The 21,577-nt window shown below is 43.9% G+C and overlaps 1 protein-coding gene across 3 annotated transcripts in view; it reads left to right on the plus strand.

The window, feature by feature from the left end:
* The first annotated feature begins 248 nt into the window (after window positions 1–248).
* Window positions 249–21,577, plus strand: part of LOC121285184 (carboxypeptidase O-like) — a 31,072-nt gene continuing 9,743 nt past the window's right edge. For 2 of the 3 annotated variants that reach the window (XM_041201445.1, XM_041201444.1), the window contains exons 1-9: window positions 249–403; window positions 4,774–4,849; window positions 6,240–6,364; window positions 8,881–8,992; window positions 9,077–9,178; window positions 13,383–13,487; window positions 14,125–14,235; window positions 18,900–18,996; window positions 20,204–20,406. In XM_041201445.1, the coding sequence (XP_041057379.1) occupies window positions 324–403; window positions 4,774–4,849; window positions 6,240–6,364; window positions 8,881–8,992; window positions 9,077–9,178; window positions 13,383–13,487; window positions 14,125–14,235; window positions 18,900–18,996; window positions 20,204–20,406 (1,011 nt within the window). In that variant the 5' untranslated portion in view covers window positions 249–323. The remainder of the gene's footprint in view (window positions 404–4,773; window positions 4,850–6,239; window positions 6,365–8,880; window positions 8,993–9,076; window positions 9,179–13,382; window positions 13,488–14,124; window positions 14,236–18,899; window positions 18,997–20,203; window positions 20,407–21,577) is intronic. The other variant, XM_041201446.1, reaches the window with a different exon arrangement.

The following is a 21,577-nucleotide window of genomic DNA, read 5'->3' on the forward strand; positions in this document are numbered from 1 at the left end:
GTGGGTGTACCTACACCATAGGGACTGCAGCGGTTCAAGAAGGCAGCTCACTGCCACCTCCTCAAGGGCAATTAGGGATGGGCAATAAATGCTGGCCTAGCCAGTGACACCCACATCCTGTGAATGAATTTTAAAAAACCTAGACTATCATTAACTTTATTTACAATATGAAGGAGCTGCAATATGGTTATTTAATGGTAAGGAATGTGGGTGTGGGGTAGTGCAATGGAAGATAGTGTTATCTGGCCCTGTACTCTGCTGAGCTCTCAGTTCCCAAGTCCTTTTGTGACAGTTTGAGAAGGTCCCGTTGGAGTTTGTTGACCATGAAATGGTGGGTAATATATATCTCTATTTTTGGGATTTTTCCTGTGATCACACACAGTTTCCAGGCACAATACAATGGGTAAGTCAATCAAATATTACTGCTCTATTACTCGGTAAAGAGGGAGTTCAGCACTGTTGTCGGTGTAGGTTTTCCACTGAGGTGCAGTTAAACAAAAATATTGGCTGGGATTTTACATTCCCGTCGCGGGCAGGAACTGCCTCGAGTGAGGCAGTGCCTCAGCCAGAAGTCCATGACCTGCGGTGGGACCGGAAGATCCCGGTGTCAGGTGGATGTGGAAAATCCCGCCCATTGTCTCTCCATTTGGATGGATGCAAAAGTTCCTATGGGACTATCTTGGTGTCCTGGCTACCATCCCCCCCTCAACTAAAACCAACAACAACAACTATTATTTAGATAGCACTGTCCAAATAATAACATGTCCCAAGGTGCTGCCCTTATAACAGGAGTGTTATAAAGCAAAATGTGGCAGTGGCCCACATAAGAAGATAATAGGGCTGGTGGTGAAAAGCTTTCAAGGAGCAATTAACTGCTCGTTCAGCTTTTCTAACAGTGGGATCTTGCCATGTACACAATTGACCAAAGTGACTGAGACTGGAAGCTTGGCAGGATCAAAGGTTGAACTGACTACCTTCATCTTCACCAACGGCTGAATGCACAAGTGCACTTTGTTGCAATATGCCTTTCAGGGATTGCAGCATGCCATCAATAGAAGTCTCAGTTCACTTTGGCCTGTGAGCAGAACACAAGATACACAGCTCTGCTGCTCATGTCAAGTTTTCTACCTTTGTATAAAGGTCCCTATGTGCCTAGTCTTAATAAATGAACCCACATCGAGTTTACACAATCCTTTATGAGCAATTGGTGCCTTTGTATCATCATAAAAACACAACATGCTTTTCCCTCTCTGTAATTCGATTCATGTCCACAATTGGTTCCTCTTGTAACACCAATAGCTACGCTTCAAGCAGTAATTCATTGGTTGTGAAGTTTTTTAAGATGTCCTGTTAATGTTAAAGTTACTTTTAAAATGCCATTTTAAAAATTTGCTTTGCAGACCATCTTGCATATTTAGGTGAATCAGCTGTCCAATAGGATGTTAATGTGTTTGTGTGAATAATTCACTCGCAAATATAATCCCAATTAACAAGTTTCAGATCTGCCACGATGCTTGTGTTATTGAAGAAATATCAGCACACAGGTATTGCATGCGAATTCTTCAATTGTGTTATAATTCCAGCCGCACAAAACCGATTGTCTGTGTGCGGTGAAGAGGAGAGCGGGATATTTAGTTAAAACCACCAAGGTAGTGCCACACTGTGTTGAAAAATATTTCAACCTCTAGCACTCAGCTCCCGATCTCTCAGCTCTGTCACTTCAGGGAGGTGTGATGTCGAGTCAAAAGGTCTCTTCGAGGAATGGAGGTTAAAGTCAGAGGGGCAGTTGTGGTCAGTTACCTCTTCACACCTCTCAATGCACAGGAGGGCCTATGATAGCTGCTCTCTGCGCATGAACTGGTAAAGGAGGGAGAGGAACTCAAGGGGAGGCAGCACGGAGCTAACTGTGGGTAAATAAAAATCAAATTACCGAGTGCCAAAGTGCCGCTGCACATTGAACAGTCAACTCATGTAATAACTTGATGGAGCAGCAGGTTTGGCTAAAATTTATATATGAGACATGTAGAGGTGCTTGCCATGCTAGACGCTGTCAGATGCCCCACCCACAGGAGTACCCACGCAATGAGCTTATTGGTTGAAGCCCCGATAATTGCATCACGTGATGAGTGATTGACAGGAGGGAAGGACAATACATCTAGTTACTACAACTCACAACAGGAAACAGTGACAGTCATGGGTTCTATTCTTAGTATACATATATTAGTAACTGAAACATCAATGGCTTAAATCTATAATTCTCATTCTTGTTTTCAAATCCCTTCTTAGTTGGCCTCGGCCCCTTATCCCTAGCTCCATGACCACCTGCAGCCTCACAACCCTCCAAAACCTCTGTGGCTTCTTGCACATTTGATTATTATTTATCTACAGTTAGCAGTCCCTGATGATCATTAACAGGAAAGGATTCAACTCCATCAACGTTCAACTGCTGTGCGATCATCAGAAGCACATCAAGCACATTTGCGCCAGGTACCCTGGGAGTTCCCATGGCTCATACACCCTGAGTCACTCCCAGGTGCCTCACATATTCGAAGAGTCTCAGCGATTACTGGGCTGGCTGCTTGGGGATAAGGGGTCCCCACTCAAACGACGGCTCACGACACCAGTGCATCGTCCTCAGAGTCATTCATAGCAGAGATACAACAAGGGGCATAAGGCAACCCAATCCATCATCGAGCAGACCATTGGCATCCTGAAGATGTGCTTCTGATGTCTGGACCTCTCTGGGGGTCTCTGCAGTACTTTTCACAGAGGGTGTCCCACATCATCGTGACGTGTTACACCCTTCACAATCTGGCACTTACAAGGGGAATCCCTTGCCAGCGGGAGACATGGAGGAGGCTGTGAGCTCCTCAGATGATGAAGAGCAGGATGGGCAGGAGCCTAAATTGGGAGATGAGGGGCTGCTTCCACGTGAGGATGCCATCAAAGAAGCACATGTGGAAGATGTGCCAGTGCCACATTGAGAGCCACACAATTCCAGGATGCTTCAGGTAAAGGAACAGGACATATCCACATTGCCCCCATCTCTTACTGCCGTGCCACTGGACTGAGAGGCCTTTACAACCAGTGACAGCGAGAACAATCTCAGCTTTCGGCCCAGCAATTCCATACCTCATGATTCACTCAATGACCACTTCATCAAGTCTTTTGATGCAGCATCTGTGCTGTCGTGGTGACTTTCACCTAGAGTGTACCAATGGAGGGTTTGCATGATGCCATAATGAGAGAGTGAGATTTGAGTGAGCCGAAAGTTGACTTATCCTGGCGGAGGTTATGAAATCACTCATCCTCTCCCTGCACTGGATGGCACCTCTCGGTCGAGTGCCCAACGATTTGACCTCCCTCGCAATCACCTCCCAGGCCGGCAAGGTGAGGCTGGTGGGCCTCCTGGAATCATCCCTTGGGTGGAAGACATCCTGGTGTTGGCAGACTCCATTGATAAGGGCCTCCAGGGAGTCATTACCAAACCTCGGGGCAGCTTTCTTCTTGGGCACAGACATTTGGAGACATCTCCTCCACACAGCTGGGCTGGAGAGAGTGAATATGTTCGGGGGGCATTGAAACATGGCGCCCAGACATCCAACCCCATTAGGTAATGATGAGTTCCCAGACTGCCACGTGATTCGGAGGGATACTCGCTGATGCACAATTAATGAGCTTCCCAGCTGGAAACCAGGCACGATTTCCCACCATGCCACCCAGTGGAGAACGCACCATAGAGACCACACGCCACAGCCCTTGGGGCAGGATTTTTCGCTCGACCTGCAAGCACGTGCCTGATATGCCCGAGTGTGAAATAAAGCCCGTTGACGTTGGCTGAGTTTGCCAACGTCGACAAGCACTCTTGCGATACTTCGGTTGGTGGGCGCGCACCTGATCCGGCAGCGCGCCCGCTGACAATTAAAGGCCTATTAAGGCCGTTAAGTTATCAACTGAGCTGAATTTTTCACTTCCGGTTCAAACTAACCTTTGGCGGGCAGGCGAAAAGGCCAAGCGGCCTTTGCACTTTTTAGGAAACATCCACGGGCAGGATGAGGTTTCCTACAGTAAATAAAAATTTCACACTTGAATGAAAAACACGTCCCTGCCCGTGTGACAGAGTCACGTGAGGGGACACGTTTTATGACATGTTTATTTTTTTTCATTAGTTTCTTTTAAACAGTGCTTCATCTCCCCGAGATACGGAGCTGCCTCAGGGAGGTTGAAGCGCTGTTTCACGCGGATGCTCGAAGTTTGCGCTAGGCCCACTCGCCCTCTCCCCCCCACACCCCCCCACCTCCCCCCCACCCGCACAGGCGGCGCTGAGCACTGCAGCTCGTGATCCACGCTGGGGGTGGGACTTAATTGGCCCGCCAGCGTGAAATCGCGGTACAGTGGTCGGCTTCCAGATCACCCCTGCCCGCCCCTGCCCGCTCCTGCCTGCCCCTGCCCGCCAAGGGCAAAATTCTGCCCTTAGTTTCAAAAATGGAAAATTCTGTATGGAGTGAACAGCCTCTGGTTAACACCTTACACCCACCTGGTAACTTGCCAAAGGCTGCATTCTGGGAACTTTCTGGTAACGTCATTATACCGAAGAGTGTTGGGCTAGTGAAGCCCCTTTCATTACTCCCCAAATATTCAACAATACCGCCCGAGTTCGTGGGCCATGTCAACATTAGTTCCTGCTGCATTGCAAAGAGACATTTAGTGATTGTTACTAAGTCACATGTTACAAATAGGAATTGCAAAAATAAATTTTTCCTCTCATTTTAGGGATCAAGTGCTCCATCTCATCCCTGCGGATTCCGAGCATGTGGAGTTTCTGAAACAGCTTGTGGAGGACGAGCAGGTAAGTCCAGGAATGAGTCTGTTCAGCCTACTCAGCAATTATCAAGCATTGCTGACTGGTGTTGGCTCTATTTCTTTAGCCAGGGTAATTAAGGATGGACACTGGGGCTTCTGAAAGATCTGCCCTGCTATCGTCAGGTTAATTGCCTACTCCCAATCAGGTTTGGGTGTACTACTCTAATATCAGGGTGTTTCACAGGAACATCAGACTTTGAGGCTTTCCTGGGTCTGAATTGGACAAAGTATGTGCTTCTCTTTGTTTCCATGGCTAGTTTTTTCTGGAACAGGTCTCCAGCCTGTCGACAGAGGCTATAGCTTGTGGGGTATCACTCATGGCGTGTTGGAAGGATTTACAGCTTGATAATCAGCATGCTGGGCCACATTATCAACACACTTTCTGTGGCCAATAAGTCCTGGAGTGGGACTTGATTGGCTTCCTGCTCAGACACTGCCCACTGCTCCACAAGACCTCCTCCCCAGAGGAGCACTATCATAGAAACCAAGCGACATTGGGATGGGTGAACAAAAGACTTGGTCCAAGAAATAGGTTTGAGAAAGCATCTTAAAGAAGACAGAGAGGTGAAAGGGTGAATAAGAGGGAATTCTAGAGCTTAGGTTGTGGAGAGCTGAAAGCACAGCCAATGGAAGGGTGAAGGAAATCAGGTATGGGCAAGATCTGTTGTCAAGGTGTAATGTAGTGTCCCTGAACAGCCCCTTAGGATGCACGACTGTCCCCTATCACAGTTTGTGCTCAGGCACAATTCTATTTAGAGATTTTGGGAATCTATTATTTCATTTCGAATGCTGTGCAAGCTTTAACATAGCAAGATGGGGATAGAATACCCACTCTGGCTGCTGTACAACTCAGATCCTCCAGCCATTAACGGCAGCCAGTGACACGTCTGCAGTTGCCATGGAAGTTGAAGCACACGTGGTACAGGCCGGTTGTTATAATCAGTAACGTTGGCGAGAAAAATGGAACTGTGGAAAGCAAGGAAAATTACTGAGAAGTAAAAATGAATCAGATCATTGAATCATGGAAAACAGAAGATGGCCATTCATCCCCCCATGCCTGTGTTGGCTCTTTGAATGGGCTATCCAATTAGTCCCACTCCTCTTGCTCTTTCCCCTTTAGCCATTGTCACTGTCAAAAAGGGACAAGTTTTATTTTTCTTTGTATCGATGGAGCTTCCTTGCACTTTGACATGTGTTTTATAAATCAAAGTTCCTGGGCAAGATTTTAAACAAGACAGTCTTGGCTTCAAGGTGCTTATGTTGATGTTGATATAGATCGTTAAATATTTACAATTGCAGATAAGGGTGATGCGAAGTGATAGTATTATCAGTGTATTTGAGATTCCTGAGGGTCTATGTTTTGATATTTTGTGCAGATTGACTTGTGGAGGCCTGAGTTCCCAGAGAGAATTCAGCCTCAGGATGAGGTCCATGCTCGGATCCCAGCCTCAGCACTCGACACAGTTAAAGGTGAACTGAAGGCACGGGCCCTTCAATACAGGTAGGTGTGGTTCCGAATGATCAAATGATTGTAAGTTTTTCCTCACCACTGCTGTGCTTGGGCAGCCACTTTGCACATTATCAGACCATGAGCAGGGTGCTGCTGCTTCTCCTTCAGCCTGGTCATTCCCCATTTTCCAAATTGGCGGGATGGTCAATACTGAGGAGGACCACAAGGAATTACAGAAGGACATGAATAAACTTGCATAATGGGCAAATAAAGTTCAACACAGATAGTTGTGCGGTAGTAGGAAGAATAGGAAGGCCACTAATTACTTGCAAGTTGCAAGTCTAAGAGGGACAGAGGAACAATGAGGTCTTGGAGTACAAATATACCAATCACTAAAGGTTGCACCACAGGCTAGCAAGGCCTTTAAAAAACAAGAATTTATTTCTATTGGATAGAATGGGAAAGTAGGAATGTTTTGCCAAGAAATCCAATTGGGAATTCAGAAGGAACTCCTTCGCCCAATGAGTGGTGAGAATGTGGAACTCGCTGACACATGGAGTGATTGAAGTGAATAGTATAGATACATTATGGGGGAGCTGGAAAAACATATGAGGGAGAAAGGAATAGAGGTTATGATGATAAAGATGGCGAAAGAAAGAAGGAGCCTCGAGTGGAGCATAAACACTGGCAAGACTGGTTGTGTCAAATGGCCTGTTCCTGTGTCATATTTTTTGTTCATTCACGGGGATGTGGTCTTCATTTATTGCCCATCCCTAGTTGCCCTTGAGAAGGTGGTGATGAGCTGCCTTCTTGAGCTGCTGCAGTCCATGTGGTGTGGGTATACTCATAGTGCTGTTAGGGAGGGAGTTCCAGGATTTTGACCCAGCCACAGTGAAGGAACAGCGATATAGTTCCAAGTCAGGACGGTGAGTGACTTGGAGGGGAACTTCCAGGTGGCGGTGTTCCCATCCATCTGCTGCCTTTGTCCTTCTAGATGGTAGTGGTCGTGGGTTTGGTAGTTGCTGTCGAAGAAACCTTGGTGAATTCCTGCAGTGTATCTTGTAGATGGTACACACTGCTGCCTCTGTGTGTTGGTGGTGGAGGGAGTGAATATTTGTGGATGTGGTGCCAATCAAGTGGGCTGCTTTGTCCTGGATGGTGTCAAACTTCTTGAGTGTTGTGGGAGCTGCACTCATCCAGGCAAGTGGAGAGTATTCCATCACACTCCTGACTTGTGCCTTGTAGATGGTGGACAGTCTTTGGGGAGTCAGGAGGAGAGCTACTCATCGCATGATCCCTAGTCTCTGACCTGGTCTTGTAGCCACAATATTTATATGGCTAGTCCAGTTCAGTTTCTGGTCAGTGGTAACCCCCAGGATGTTGATGGTGGGAATTCAGTGATGGTAATGCCATTGAATGTCAAGGGGTGATGGTTGGATTCTCTCTTGTTGGAGATGGTCATTGCCTGATAATTGTGTGGCATGAATGCTACTTGCCACTTGTCAGCCCAAGCCTGGATATTATCCAGGTCTTGCTGCATTTGGACATGGCCTGCTTAGTATCTGAGGAGTTATGAATGGGGCTGAACATTGTGCAATCATCAGCAAACATTCCCATTTCTGACATTATGATGGAAGGAAGGTCATTGATGAAGCAGCTGAAGATGGTTGGGCTGAGGACAAGTGCTCTGAGGAACTTCTGTAGTGATGTCTTGGAGCTGTGATGACTGACCTCCAACAACCACAACCATCTTCATTGTGCTAAGTATGACTCCAACCAGCAGAGAGTTTTCCCCCTGATTCCCATTGACTCTAGTTTTGCTAGGGCCTTTGATGCCATACTCAGTCAAATGTGGCCTTGATGTCAAGGGCAGTCACTCTCACCTCACCTTGGGAGTTCAGCTTTTTTGTCCATGTTTGAAACAAGGCTGTAATGAGGTCAGGAGCTGAGTGGCCCCGGCTGAACCCAAACTGGGTGTCAGTGAGCAGGTTATGGTTAAACAAGTGCCGTTTGATAGCACTGGTAATGACCCCTTACATTACTTTATTGATGACGGAGAGTAGACTGATGGGGGCAGTAATTGGCCGGGTTGGATTTGTCCTGATTTTTGTGTACAGAATGTACCTGGGCAATTTCCACATAGGTGGGTAGATGCCAGTGTTGTAGGTATACTGGAACAACTTGGCTAGGGGCGTGGCAAGTTCTGGAGCACAAGTCTTCAGTCATATTGCCGGAATATTGCCAGGGCCCATACCCTTTGCACTATCCAGTGCCTTCAGCCTTTTCTTGATATCACGTGGAGTGAATCAAATTGGCTGAAAGCCGGCATCTGTGATGTTGGGGACCTCCGGAGGATGCTGAGATGGATCATCCACTCAGCACTTCTGGCTGAAGATTGTAGCAAATGCTTCAGCCTTATCTTTTACGCTGGTATGCAGGGCTCCTCCATCATTGAGGATGGGGATATTTGTAAAGACTCCTCCTCCAGTGAGTTGTTGAATTGTCCACCACCATTCATGTATCCTATGTAATCCTGTGTAAAAACATGTCTTTCTCTGATTCAAAAGCATTTTAACGGAAAATATTCAAGAACTCCTGGACAACCAGATACAGAATGAGGATAAGCAGCCTTTCAATACCAGAGCACACAGCTACATCAAGTATCACCCAATGGAAGAGGTAAGACTTAAACAAGAGGAGGGAAGAATTGCCCCTTTTTCCATTTTAAAAACATCCTTCATTGTTTCTCTCTTAAACACTCAGATCTATCACTGGATGGAACACATGAAGGAAAACTATAAGGAGTTGGTGACACAGCATCTGCTGGGGATGACATACCAGAAGCGGCCGATGTATTATCTGAAGGTATCCGGAGACTGTTGTGCCCAAGTGTACTGCCTCCCTCTTATCTCATTACTGGTTCTGTCATAACCTCCCTCTACCAACATTGACCTGCAAGGGATTTCAGTCACTCAGCAGCCCCCTGAACCTGCTGCATCCATGTGACAATTCCACTTCCCAATCTTTCTATCCTTGGACTGTCTCAGTCAGCTTCCCAATTTCCAGGTTACTTTTGCCTTGAGAGCAATGTCGAGTAGTTGTGATTACTATCTGGAATTGTGTGAGAGAAAACCTCCAACGTTGTCTATCTGGACTCGGTTAATGACTGGAACTGAAAGGCTAGGATTTCTGCACATTTTGTGTTGCAGGATCCTCGATGGAAATTGAACATTTGTTCCTCTCAATCATAACTGGATTTGAACTCAAATCACAAGAGGTTAAAAATATAAAGTGAAACCTTCTCCCCTACTCACACCACGAGGAAAGGAAACCTTTATATCTTGATCCTGGGATTCACTTTAACCCAAGTCACTGGGAGGTTAGAATCAGGCCTCCATTATATACCAGTAGAATGGGGAATGATTGGATTGTGGAATGGAATGAAGGCTATTCTTCGGGACACTATTTATTCACTAGTGGAGCTCTTTGACCTTCCTAAATCATTGGATACAAATGCCTTTGACCCTACAGGTTTTGTCACAACCACCCTCTACCAACATTGACCAAGCAAGGAACCCCTGATAACGTTTCACCCGCTTGTGATCAAGAATCTATCTACCTCTGCCTTAAAAATATTCAAATATGCGAAGATTCTGCTTCCACCTCCTCACAACCAAAGGCTCCAAAGACTCACATCCTTCTGAGAGAAAAAAATTCCCCTCATCTCTGTCTTAAATGAGTGAGCTCTTATTTTTAAACTGTGACTTAGATTTAGATTCTCCCACAAGAGGATCTTATATGTTTCAATCAAGTTACCTCTTACTCTTCTAAACAATACAGTAGATACAAGCCTAGTCTGTCCAACCTTTCCATATAAGACAACCCACTAATTCCTGGTATTAGTCTGGTAAACCTTCTCTGAACTGTTTCTAATGCATTTACCTCTTTCCTTAAATAAGAAGATCCATTCTGTACCCAGTACTCCAGATGTGGTCTCACCAGTGCCCTGTACAACTGAAGCATAACCTCCCACTTGGGTAATCAATTCCCCTCGCAATAAATGATAACATTCTATTAGCTTTCCTAACTACTTGCTGTACCTGCATACCAATCTTTTGTGATTCATGCACTAGGACACCCAGATCTCTCTGAATCTCAGAGCTTTGCAATCTCTCACCAATTAGATAATAAGCTTCTTTTTTATTCTTCTTGCCAAAATGGACAATTTCACGTTTGCCCACATTATACTCCATTTGCCAGATCTTTGCTCACTCACTTAACCTATCTATGTTACTTTGTAGTCTCATTGCATCTTCTTCACAATTTACTTTTCTACCTACCTTTATGCCGTCAGCAAATTTAGCAACAATTCCTTCAGTCCCTTTATCTAAGTCATTTATATAATTTGTAAAAAGTTGAGGTCCCAGCACTGATTCCCGTGGCACACCACTCGTCACATCCTGCCAAGCAAAAAAAGACCCATTAATGCCAACTCTCTGCTTCCTGTTAGCTAGCCAATCTTCTATCCATGCCAATATGCTACCCCCTACACAATGAGCTTTTATTATCAACAATAACCTTTGATGTGGAAAAGGTTCAAGAGTAATTTTGCCTGAGAGCAATGTCAGGTAGTTGAGATTACTATTTGGAATTGTGTGAGAGCAGGCATTCATCATTGTCTATCTGGGCTCAGTTAATGATTGGAAGTGAAAGGTTAGAATTTCTGGACAATTTGTGTTTCAAGATCCTCCATGGATCATAACTGGATTTGAACTCAGATCACAAGAGGTTAAATAATGAGGTTTTAAAAGTGACAAAATCTTCCCACCCCCATCACACCATTTTATATCTTAATCTCTGGGTTCACTTTATCGCAAGTCACTGGCATCAGAGCTCTACTATACACCAATAGAAGAAGAACATAAGAAATAGGAGCAAGAGCAGACTGTATGGCCCGTCAAGTATGCTCCACAATTCAATACAATCATGGCTGACCTTCAGCTTCAATTCTACTTTCCACCACCCACTTCTCATGTCCCCTTGATTCCCAGAGAGATCAAAGATTTATCTAACTCAGCCTTAAGTATACTCAACAATGGCGCATCCAGGACTCTCTGGGATAAAGAATTCCAGAGATTCACAACTCTCTGCACAGAGACTTCTGCTCATCTCAGTCCTGAATGGTCGACCCCTTTTCCTGAGGCTGTGCTCCACATGTTCTAGATTCCTAGCCAGAGGAAACAAACTCTCAGTATCTATCCTATTGAGACCCTTCAGAAGCTTGTATGTCTCAATGCGACCACCTCTCTTTCTTCTCATCTCTAGACAGCATAGGCCTAATTTATTCAGCCCCTTATGATAGTGTTATGACCACAGCCAGTGTTAATTGCTGCGCAAACAAAATCCCAGAGGGAAACCTGGTTTATGGGCTATACCCTTTTTTTGTATTCTGAAAACGAAAAGAGGGCATACCGATCTCAGCAGTAAGAGGTCTTGTAGCACTTCTTGGATTTTTAAAAATGAAAAGTAAAAGTTTTATTAACAAGAATAAAAGAAAACTTAAGCACACAATATTACAGTTACACAGTTATGATTAGCCTTACAAAACATTCTCCCAAACTCGCTACTTGGTAAACCCACAGGGAAACACCTTCCAGGCAGCACTCCCTTATATATTTCTAACTATGAAATCCAGTAATATTACACAAGGCAAACTGCTGTAGCTTCGACAAAGGCATACCACATGGCCTCTATCCTCTTCCACTCTGCAGTGGAATCCGCTTCAGAATAAAACTGTTTGTTGTAGCCCAAGACTTTTCTGGCTTGATTGGATGACTGGTTCACACAGCATCCTCTCCCAGCCCAGATCTCCAGCTATTGCTCAACAGCTCAAACAACTCCAGCTATCTCTCTCTCCTAAGCTCTCCATAACAACTTTAAAATGCCTTTTTTTTTGCTTTCATTTCCAGTTGCACTGTTCTCATACCTCTTTGAAACTCAAATCCTTCCAAATATAAAATCTTTCATGTCTCTATCATGTCTTTGCTTTTGGGTCAATAAAATATAATATCCCCACTACTATTTACCTATGGATCTCCTGCAAGATGCAAACATGTTTCTTGTTACCTCTGACTTCCTGTTGATGTTCAAACAAACTCTGAACTTATCTAAAAATGCAAATGTTATATCTAACCTATTTACTTGTGCCTCAAACTTAACTCATCTGTCCTTTTCATATTTCAAACCCCCAGACAACCTGATTCCTGTCAATTTCTTGCTCAGCTTAATTTTCACACACACACACACACAGACACACACACACACACACACACACACACACAGCCTTCTTTACTGAATAACACGAAGTTCCCCAAAAGTATTAAAAAATAACATCCATTCTCATAATAGGACAACCCTCTCTTCCAAGAACAACGTAATGAACCTTCACTGTACTGCAAGGCAGGTATACAGTTTCTTAGATATGGAGAATAAAACTGCACACAGTATTCCAGATATAATCTGACCAAAGCTCTATACAATTGTAGCAAGACTTCCTTATTCTTAAACTCCAGTCCTCTTGCAATACCTTGCTGTACCTGTTTCTGTACCTGCATGCCAACTTTCTGTGTTTCTTGAACAAGGAATGATTGGTTTTTGGAAAGAACGTGCTTGGAAGTCAGTGCTAAGGACAGAAGATTCCTCACAGGAGGTTATTGAGAGTTTTGTGTCAGAAGTGGATCTCCTTGATCCTCTTAAATCATTAGATAGAAATGCAGATGGACTCATTTTAAGATACCATCAAGAGAATAGAAATTTAGTGGACAGCAACAAACCTGAAGCCTGTAACCTTGTCATTCATGTCCTGTACAATGGTCCCCCACCTCAAGCAGCTGTCTCTGTAGAAATGTCAAGCTGCCAAATTTCAGTCATTCTATGGAACTGGCACCAGAGCCATTGCTGCACATCATACTTTCTTCTGTGTGAGTTGTCATGATCCCAGTCGCACCCACACAAACCAAAGGAAGAACCAGTGCCTTCTTCTTTAATTTCCTATCTGTTCTGTTTGCAGATCAGTAGAAAATCCGATAAACCCAAGAAGATCATTTGGATGGATTGTGGAATTCATGCCAGGGAGTGGATCGCTCCTGCTTTCTGCCAGTGGTTTGTGAGGGAGGTAAGTGTTGCCTTACTGTAGATCCACAATGGGACCATTTGAGTCACAACGCTCTCAATAGTTTCAATACTGGAGAGCTGAAGTCTCCATGCACAGTGAGGATGACCCGGAGTGAATGACAAATAATGAACCTATCTTCAAAATGTTGGAAATGTGTGTAGGGACCAATGGTACAAATTCTTCTTGTGTAGCTGAGAACATTGCTGAGGATTTTGCAAGTAGAATTTTTGGGGTCACAGGTATTGTCAAAATATGTAGAGAAAGCAGGTTGTTCCCTGTGGAAAGGCATTGCTCTGAGACCTGGAGATGAATAGTATGTCAGGTTAACAGAGTCGAATGCAAGACAATCCATGCTGGTCTTGCCAAAAATAAGTAGAATTATATACAATAAATTACTTGCTTAAAATGATGAGAAATGTAAATATTGAGGAATGGAATATGTGCTGAGTGTTGAAACCCAGTGTGGGGATCAGGTAGCTCCTGATTATCTACAGCACTGGTTACACTCAGGATGTGGTTCCTTGAATATTATTCCATCAAATACTTCTAATTTTCTCTCACTTTGTGTGTGTGTGTGTGTGTCTGTGTGTGTGTGTCTGTGTCTGTGTCTGTGTGTGCGTGTGTGTATATATGCCAGGTATTAGAGGCATACACTGCAGACCCTCAAAGAGAACGCTTCCTCCAACACATTGACTTCTACATTCTGCCGGTTCTGAACGTCGATGGCTATATTAATTCCTGGACTACGGTAAGCACAATCCCAGTTAATGTGTTATTACATAATGTTGCTGACACAAAATGTTCCCGATGGGAATCTTGTCTCGGTGTATCTCACCATTTCTGTGTCCACTTTGGGGTTCAACATACAAACATAGAAAATAGGGGCAGGAGTAGGTCATTGAGCCCTTCGAGCCTGCTTAGCCATTCAATATGATCATGGCTGATCCTCTATCTTAATGCCATACTCCCCTCTCTCCCCATACCCCTTGGTGCCTTTAGAGTCCAGAAATCTATGGATTTCCTTCTTAAGTATATTCAGTGACTTGGTCTCCACAGCCTCCTGTGGTAGAGAATTCCACAGGTTCACCACCCTCTGAGTGAAGAAGTTTCTCCTCATCTCAGTCCTAAATGGCCGACCCTGTATCCTAGGACTGTGACCCCTTGTTCTAGACACCCCCTAGTCAGAGGAAACATCATCCCTGCGTCCATTCTGTCCATCCCTGTCATAATTTTATATGTTTCAATGAGATCCCCTCTCATTCTTCTAAACTCCAGTGAATACAGGCCTAGTCAGCCCAATCTCTTCTTATACAACAATCCTGCCACCTCAGGAATCAGTCTGGTGAACCTTTGCTGCACTCCCGCTATAGCAAGTATAACCTTTCTTAGGTAAGGAGACCAAATCTGTGCACAATACTCCAGATATGGTCTCACCAAGGCCCTGTACAGTTGCAGTAAGACATCCTTGCTCCTGTACTCAAGTGCTCTCACAATGAAGGCCAACATACCATTTGCCTTTTAAAATGCTTGCTGCACCTGCATGCTTGCTTTCAGTGATTGGTGCACAAGAACACCCAGGTCCCTTTGTACATCAATGTTTCCCAAACTATCACCATTTAAATAATCCTCTGTCATTCTGTTTTCCCTACCAAAGTGGATAACTTCACATTTATCCACATTATACTGCATCTGTCATGTCTTTACCCACTCACTCAACCAGTCTGAATTGCCTTGAAGCTTCATAACACCCTCCTCATCGCTCACATTCCCACCAAGTTTCATGTCGTCAGCAAACTTGGAAATATTACATTTGGTTCCCTCATACAAATCAGTGATATATATATTGTGAATAGCTGGGGCCCAAGCACTGATCCCTGTGGTACCCCACTAGTCACTGCCTGCCACTCCAAAAAAGATCCATTTATCCCTACTTCCTGTTTCCTGTCTGCTAATCAATTCTTGATCCTTGCCAATTTATATTACCCCCAATCCCATGTGCTTTAATTTTGCACACTAACCTCTTATGTGGGGCTTTATCAAGAGCTTTCTGAAAATCCAAATACACCATATCCACTGGTTCTCTCTCATCTAATCTGCTAGTTATATCCTCAAAGAACTCCAGTAGGTTTGTCAAACATGATTTCCCTTTCATAAACCAATGTTTACTTTGTCTAATCCCATTGTTATTTTCTAAGTGTCCTGTTATCACATCCTTTACAATAGACGCTAGCATTTTCCCTGCTACTGATGTTAGACTAAATGATCTGTAATTCGCTGTTTTCTCTCTCTCCTTTTTTTAAATAGTGGGGTTACGTTTGCCACCCTCCAATCTGCTGGGACTGTTCCAGAATCTACAGAATTTTGGAAAATGACAACCAATGCATCCACTATTCCCATGTTCACCTCCTTTAGTACCCTGGGATGTAGATTATCAGGACCCTGGGGATTTATCGGCTTTCAGTTCCATTAATTCCTCCAGTACTATTGTTTTAGTAATACTAATTTCCTTCAATTCCTCCTTCTCACTAGACCCTTGACTCCCTAGTATTTCTGGGAAGTTATTTGTGTCTTCCTCCAGGAAGACAGAACTAAAGTAGTTGTTTATTTGCTCTCCCATTTCCTTGTTTTCTATTATAAATTCTCCAATTTCAGACTGTAAGGGACCTACATTTGTCTTCACTAATATTTTTCTTTTACATACTTATAGAAGCTTTTACTGTCTGCTTTTATGTTCCTTGCAAATTTACTCTAATACTCTATTTTTCCCATCTTAATCAATCTCTTGGTCCTACTTTGCTGAATTCTAAACTGCCCCCAATCCTCAGGCTTGCTACTTTTCTAGCAACTTTATATGACTCCTCTTTGGATCTAATACTATCCTTAATTTCTTTGTTAGCCATGGTTGGGCAGCTTTTCCTGTTGTGTTTTTGTGCCAAAAAGTAATGTATAACTGTTGCAATGCATACATTTGTTCTTTAAATATTAGCCATTGTCTATCCATTGTCTTTTAATGAGAGTTCCCCAATCTATCTTAGCCAACTCACAGCTCATACCTTCATACTTTCCTTTGTAAGATTTAGGAACCTAGTTTCAGATTGCACTACTTCACTTTCCATTCTAATGAAGCATTCTATCATGTTATTGTCATGTTCCCTAAAGGACCCCGCACAATAAGATTATTAATCAAACCCTCTCTTTGCAGAATACCAACTCTAGGATAGCCTGCTCCTTAGTCGGTTCCAAGACATTCTGGTCTGAAAAACCATCTCGTACTCGCTTCAAGAATTCATTCACCACAGTATTATTGCTAATTTGGTTTGCCCAGTCTATATCTAGAGTAAAGTCACCCGTGAATACTGAGCACCCTTGTTACATGCATCTCTAATTTCCTGTTTAATTCCGTCCCCTACCTTTTCCCTACTGTTTGGAGGCCTGTAGACAACTCCCAGTAATGTTTCCCACCCCTTGTTACTTCTTAGCTCCACCCAGACTGATTCTACATCTAGATTTTCTGAGCTAATATCCTCTCTCACAATTGCACTGATTTCATCCTTAACTAACAACGCCATGTCACTTCCATTTCCTTATTGCCTGTTGAATATCGAGTACCCTTGGATATTCAGTTCTCAGCCCTGGTCTCCCTGCAGTCATGTCTCTGTAATCACAATCATATCATCCCCTTTTACATCTACTTGTGCTTTAATTCGTCCACCTTATTGTGAATGCTCCATGAATTCAGATACAGTGCCTTTGGACTTGTCTTTTTAACATTTTTACACATTTTTTTTGTACTATGGCCCTATTTGCTGCTAGCCCTTGTTTCCTTGCCTTCCAATTTTGCTTTCTACTTTTCTGTCTTTCATTCCTATCTTTGTTGCCCTCTCTTGTGTCTCCCCGTTCAGGTTCCCATCCCCTTGCCAATCTACTTTAAACACACCCCCAAAGTTCTAGCGAAAACCCCTGTGAGGATATTGGTCCCGGTCCTGCTGGGGTGCAACCGGTCCAGCTTGTACAGGTCCCGTTTTCCCCAGAATCGGTCCCAATGCCTCAGGAATCTAAATCCCTCCCTCCTACACCATCTCTCCAACCATGCATTCACCTGGTCTATTCTCCTACCCCTGATCTCACTAGCATGTGGCACTGGGAGTAATCCTGAGGTTACTCCCTTTGAGGTCCTGCTTTTGAGCTCCCTATATTCTGCTTTCAGGATTTCATCCCTCTTTTCACCTATGTTGTTGGTACCGATCTGCGCTACAACCTCTGGTTGTTCACCCTTCCCCTTCAGAATGTCCTGCACCTGCTCAGTGACATCTTTGACCCTGGCACTAGGGAGGCAACATACCATCCTGGTGGCATGTCTGCGGCTGCAGAAACGTCTATCTGTTCCCCTTATGATAGAATCCCCTATCACTATTGCTCACCCACTCTTTTCTCCCCCACTGTGCAGATGAGCCACTCATAGTGCCACAGACTTGGCTGTTGCTCCATTCCCCTGAGAAACCATCTCCCCCAGCAGTAACCAAATCAGAAAATCTGTTGGAGAGGGAGATGGACCCAGGGGGCTCCTGCACTACCTGCCTAGTGCTTTTACTCTGCCTGGCTGTCACCTATTCCCTTTCTGCCTGTGCACTCTTTACCTGTGGTGTGACAGCCTCACTGTGCATGCTATCCACAAAAACCACATCCTTGCTGATGTTTCACAGTGATTCCAGGCGCAGCTCCAGCTCCAAAATGGATTTTGAGTAGCTGCAGCTGGAGACACTTCCTGCACACTTTGTCGCTCTGGACATTGGCAGTGTCACTGACTTCCCACATCGCACAGGAGGACCATTCCATTTGGCCGAGCTGCCCTGCCATGACTTACCCTTAAATTACTCCCTTTACTTTTACTTCCTCTAGTTTAGAGAATGTTAGGGACAGAAGAAATACTCACCAGGTCTTACTTATCAAAGCCGCTACTGTTCTTACTGAGGAAAGGTAGAAAGTGAAAGGATCACCTCCTTCCCTCTTCACCAAACTCCCTCTCTCACCAAAGTTCAATTGAAGCACTCGAATGCAGCCCAAAGCAGCACTGTAGATGGCTTGCTTTTATGCTGTCTGAATCTAGCTTCTGAAAACCTTTTTAAGCCAGTTAACTAATTAACTAGCTGCAGCTGCAAGCAGAGCTTGTATAACCCATTTTAAAGCTGGACCAAAACTCACCTTTTCCCAACCCAAAGAGCAACTTTTAGTTAGATGCTAAATTAAAGAAAGATTAGACTTTAGATAGTAATTAACCCTTAAAGTCCCTCTCTCACCAAACTCCAACTCTCTAATGCAGCCAAAAACAGCACTCCAGTGCAAATTTCCAGTCTCACTCCTTTCCCTGCTCTTTTAACTCTCCAAATCTGACCTCTTGTTCTTTATCTCCAGGACCGCCTATGGAGAAAATCCATGTCCCTGTGTGATTTGGACAACAGTACCTGTTTTGGAACTGATCTCAACAGGAATTTTGAGGCAAAATGGTGCAGTAAGTTGGATCTACATGCCTTCCCCATCTGTATCCACATGTCTGTACATCAGGGGGAAAGTGAAATACTGCAGATGCTGAAAATCTGAAATAAAAACCAAAAATGCTGGAAATGCTCAGCAGGTCAGGCAGCATCTGCGGAGAGAGAGAGTTAACGTTTCAGGTCAATGTTAGCTCTGCTTCTCTCTCCGCAGATATCTGTAGGGAGGAGCTGTGAGAGTCCCTTTCAGAGGCTCACAGGTTCGGAGCTGTATTCTGGACGTGACAGGAACGAGTGACTATGACAAGTAACGTGTTAAAACAACAACTTTATTGAATAATGATAATAACAATAATAATAATATGGCAATTGTAATTGATAATATATTAATATATAGAAAAAAGAGAAAAATAAAAGAAAGAAAGGTAACTTTATTAAAAGGAGAAAGCACTTTATATATATCAGAAGAAAAGAAGAAAGATTTTTCTAAAGGACAAAGAATAACCCCAATTTGGCCTGTTCCACCACAGCACCCTGAATTGGCACATATGTTACCATCTACTTGGCACATACATTACCAAGTCGCTGAGTAGCCCCATAGGTAGTCACTACAGTCAGTCACTCCGCCACTAGCCCTTCCTCCCATCTTCAGTGGCGACTATTCATCTATAGCTGCAGCAGCGCGTCCTCGAAGCACCGGCCCTTTAAGCCAAATTTCTGGCTCCATTACAGCCTTCTGAGGCCTTGGTACAGTCCTTTCCCAAAGCAAGTCTCAGTTCTTATCAATTGCTCTCACAGGCATGGCAAGGGTTATACAGACTTCACAATATCCAATTTGATGGCGTCTTCCCATCTGTCATCATCGCCCTGGCGTCCAAGGGTCACTGAATGCAATAAGACTAAGGACTTCTGATAAACAAGAGATAACTTGTGTCAGTGTTCTAGCTTGAAAAATGGAAAACAAAGGTGTAGTCTAAAAACCAGTTGTGCATGGGCTGTATGAAATAAAACAAGGTCTGAGAACCAGACCACGACTGATAATTAGTGATTAATTAATCAAAGCGCAATTATTTCTGGGTTAAGACCAATATCTACCAAATTAGATTTAATACAAAATAACGTTAAATATTCATCATAAGCTTAAAATCAAGAGTAAATGTTGGCGGAGCCAGCGACACCCACAATCCCATGAATGAATAAAAAAATAAATCTCATGTGTTGTTCCAGGTATTGGGGGTTCGAGAAACTGCTGTTCAATCACCTATTGTGGTTCAGCACCAGAGTCTGAACCAGAGACCATCGCCGTTGCTAGCTTTCTCCGTAAGCATCTGGGTGACGTTTTATGCTACCTGGCCATTCACTCCTACGGTCAGATGATTCTTATGCCTTATGGGTACACAAATACAACAGCCAGCAACCACGAGGAAATGGTGAGACGTCATTACCAGCGATGGTGGTGGTGGTGGTGGGGGGGTGGGGGGTGGGGGGAGGTGGGGGCGGCGGCGGCGGAATCTAAACTCTTTTACACCGAATCCAGTAGCTCTGTAGATAAGGCACAAGCACAATTGAGACAGAGGGTCCTTATTTATGGTAAGGATATTCCAGAAACTGTCAACCCTGGTAACAATAGGCATTCCAATGTCTAAACAGGTTACAGATTGAGAGCTGATTTAATCACAATGTGTAGATTGTGAACTCCTCTATAACATGTAATAAGTTGGAGCATTCATTCCAACTGCTAAAAACTATACAGCGAGCAATTAGACCAATCAGCCCTGTTTGATTCAATAAGTACATCCAAAAATAGGCTGATCTATTCAACCTTCAGCTCAGTTCAATTTAGCAACTCACTGTAGATCACCTACATATAACTGACACTATTCACATTCCCTAACAGAGCAATGGGCCTTCTAGGTTTCAATCATTAGAGTAGGATGTAGTTAGTGTCAGGGACTGAGACCTCACCCTGGATATTTTTTATAAAATATATTTAAATATCCTCATGAATATTTCTAAAATTTTAAAAACTGAACAAAGATCCTTAAAATGGCTGAAATTGTGTCTGTCTATGACCCCAGAACAAAGGAAGCCACTTTGCAGTTTCAGAAATCTCACACCTCGTTATCCCTGGGGAGCTACTAACAATCATCTGGGGACCGCACAGCCCAACTGCAAAGGGAGCTACTTCGAAGGCCTTTTGTATTTGATAACCCAGGCTTGCTAGCGGAGATTGAATGTCTACTGAGATAATGGCCTCTCAAACATTCCTTTCAACACATAATGCCTGTCATGATGATCAAGCTGAATTCTAGACCCGGGATATATCCTTTGTCAAAGATGGTGGAGAGGTTGGAGTCATGTGACATGAGCCTCTGGCTTGTGGAACAAGTAATATTGCCTTGCTGAACTGAAAAGCTCAGTCTGCTATTTAGCATCTGATTAGTAGGTCATACTGAAGGAGCTCTGGCCCAGGTTGGACACCTGGCCCCATCTACACTACTTCTGCTGGAAATTCTGTACCATTACCTACAAGGCTGATTCATCTCTGTATGTCTACTTCATCGTGTGAAGTCACCACCAGAAAAGTGAATTATCCAGCAT

The sequence above is a fragment of the Carcharodon carcharias genome, chromosome 12 (assembly GCF_017639515.1).
Source record: "Carcharodon carcharias isolate sCarCar2 chromosome 12, sCarCar2.pri, whole genome shotgun sequence".
NCBI classification, from domain to species: Eukaryota; Metazoa; Chordata; class Chondrichthyes; order Lamniformes; family Lamnidae; genus Carcharodon; species Carcharodon carcharias.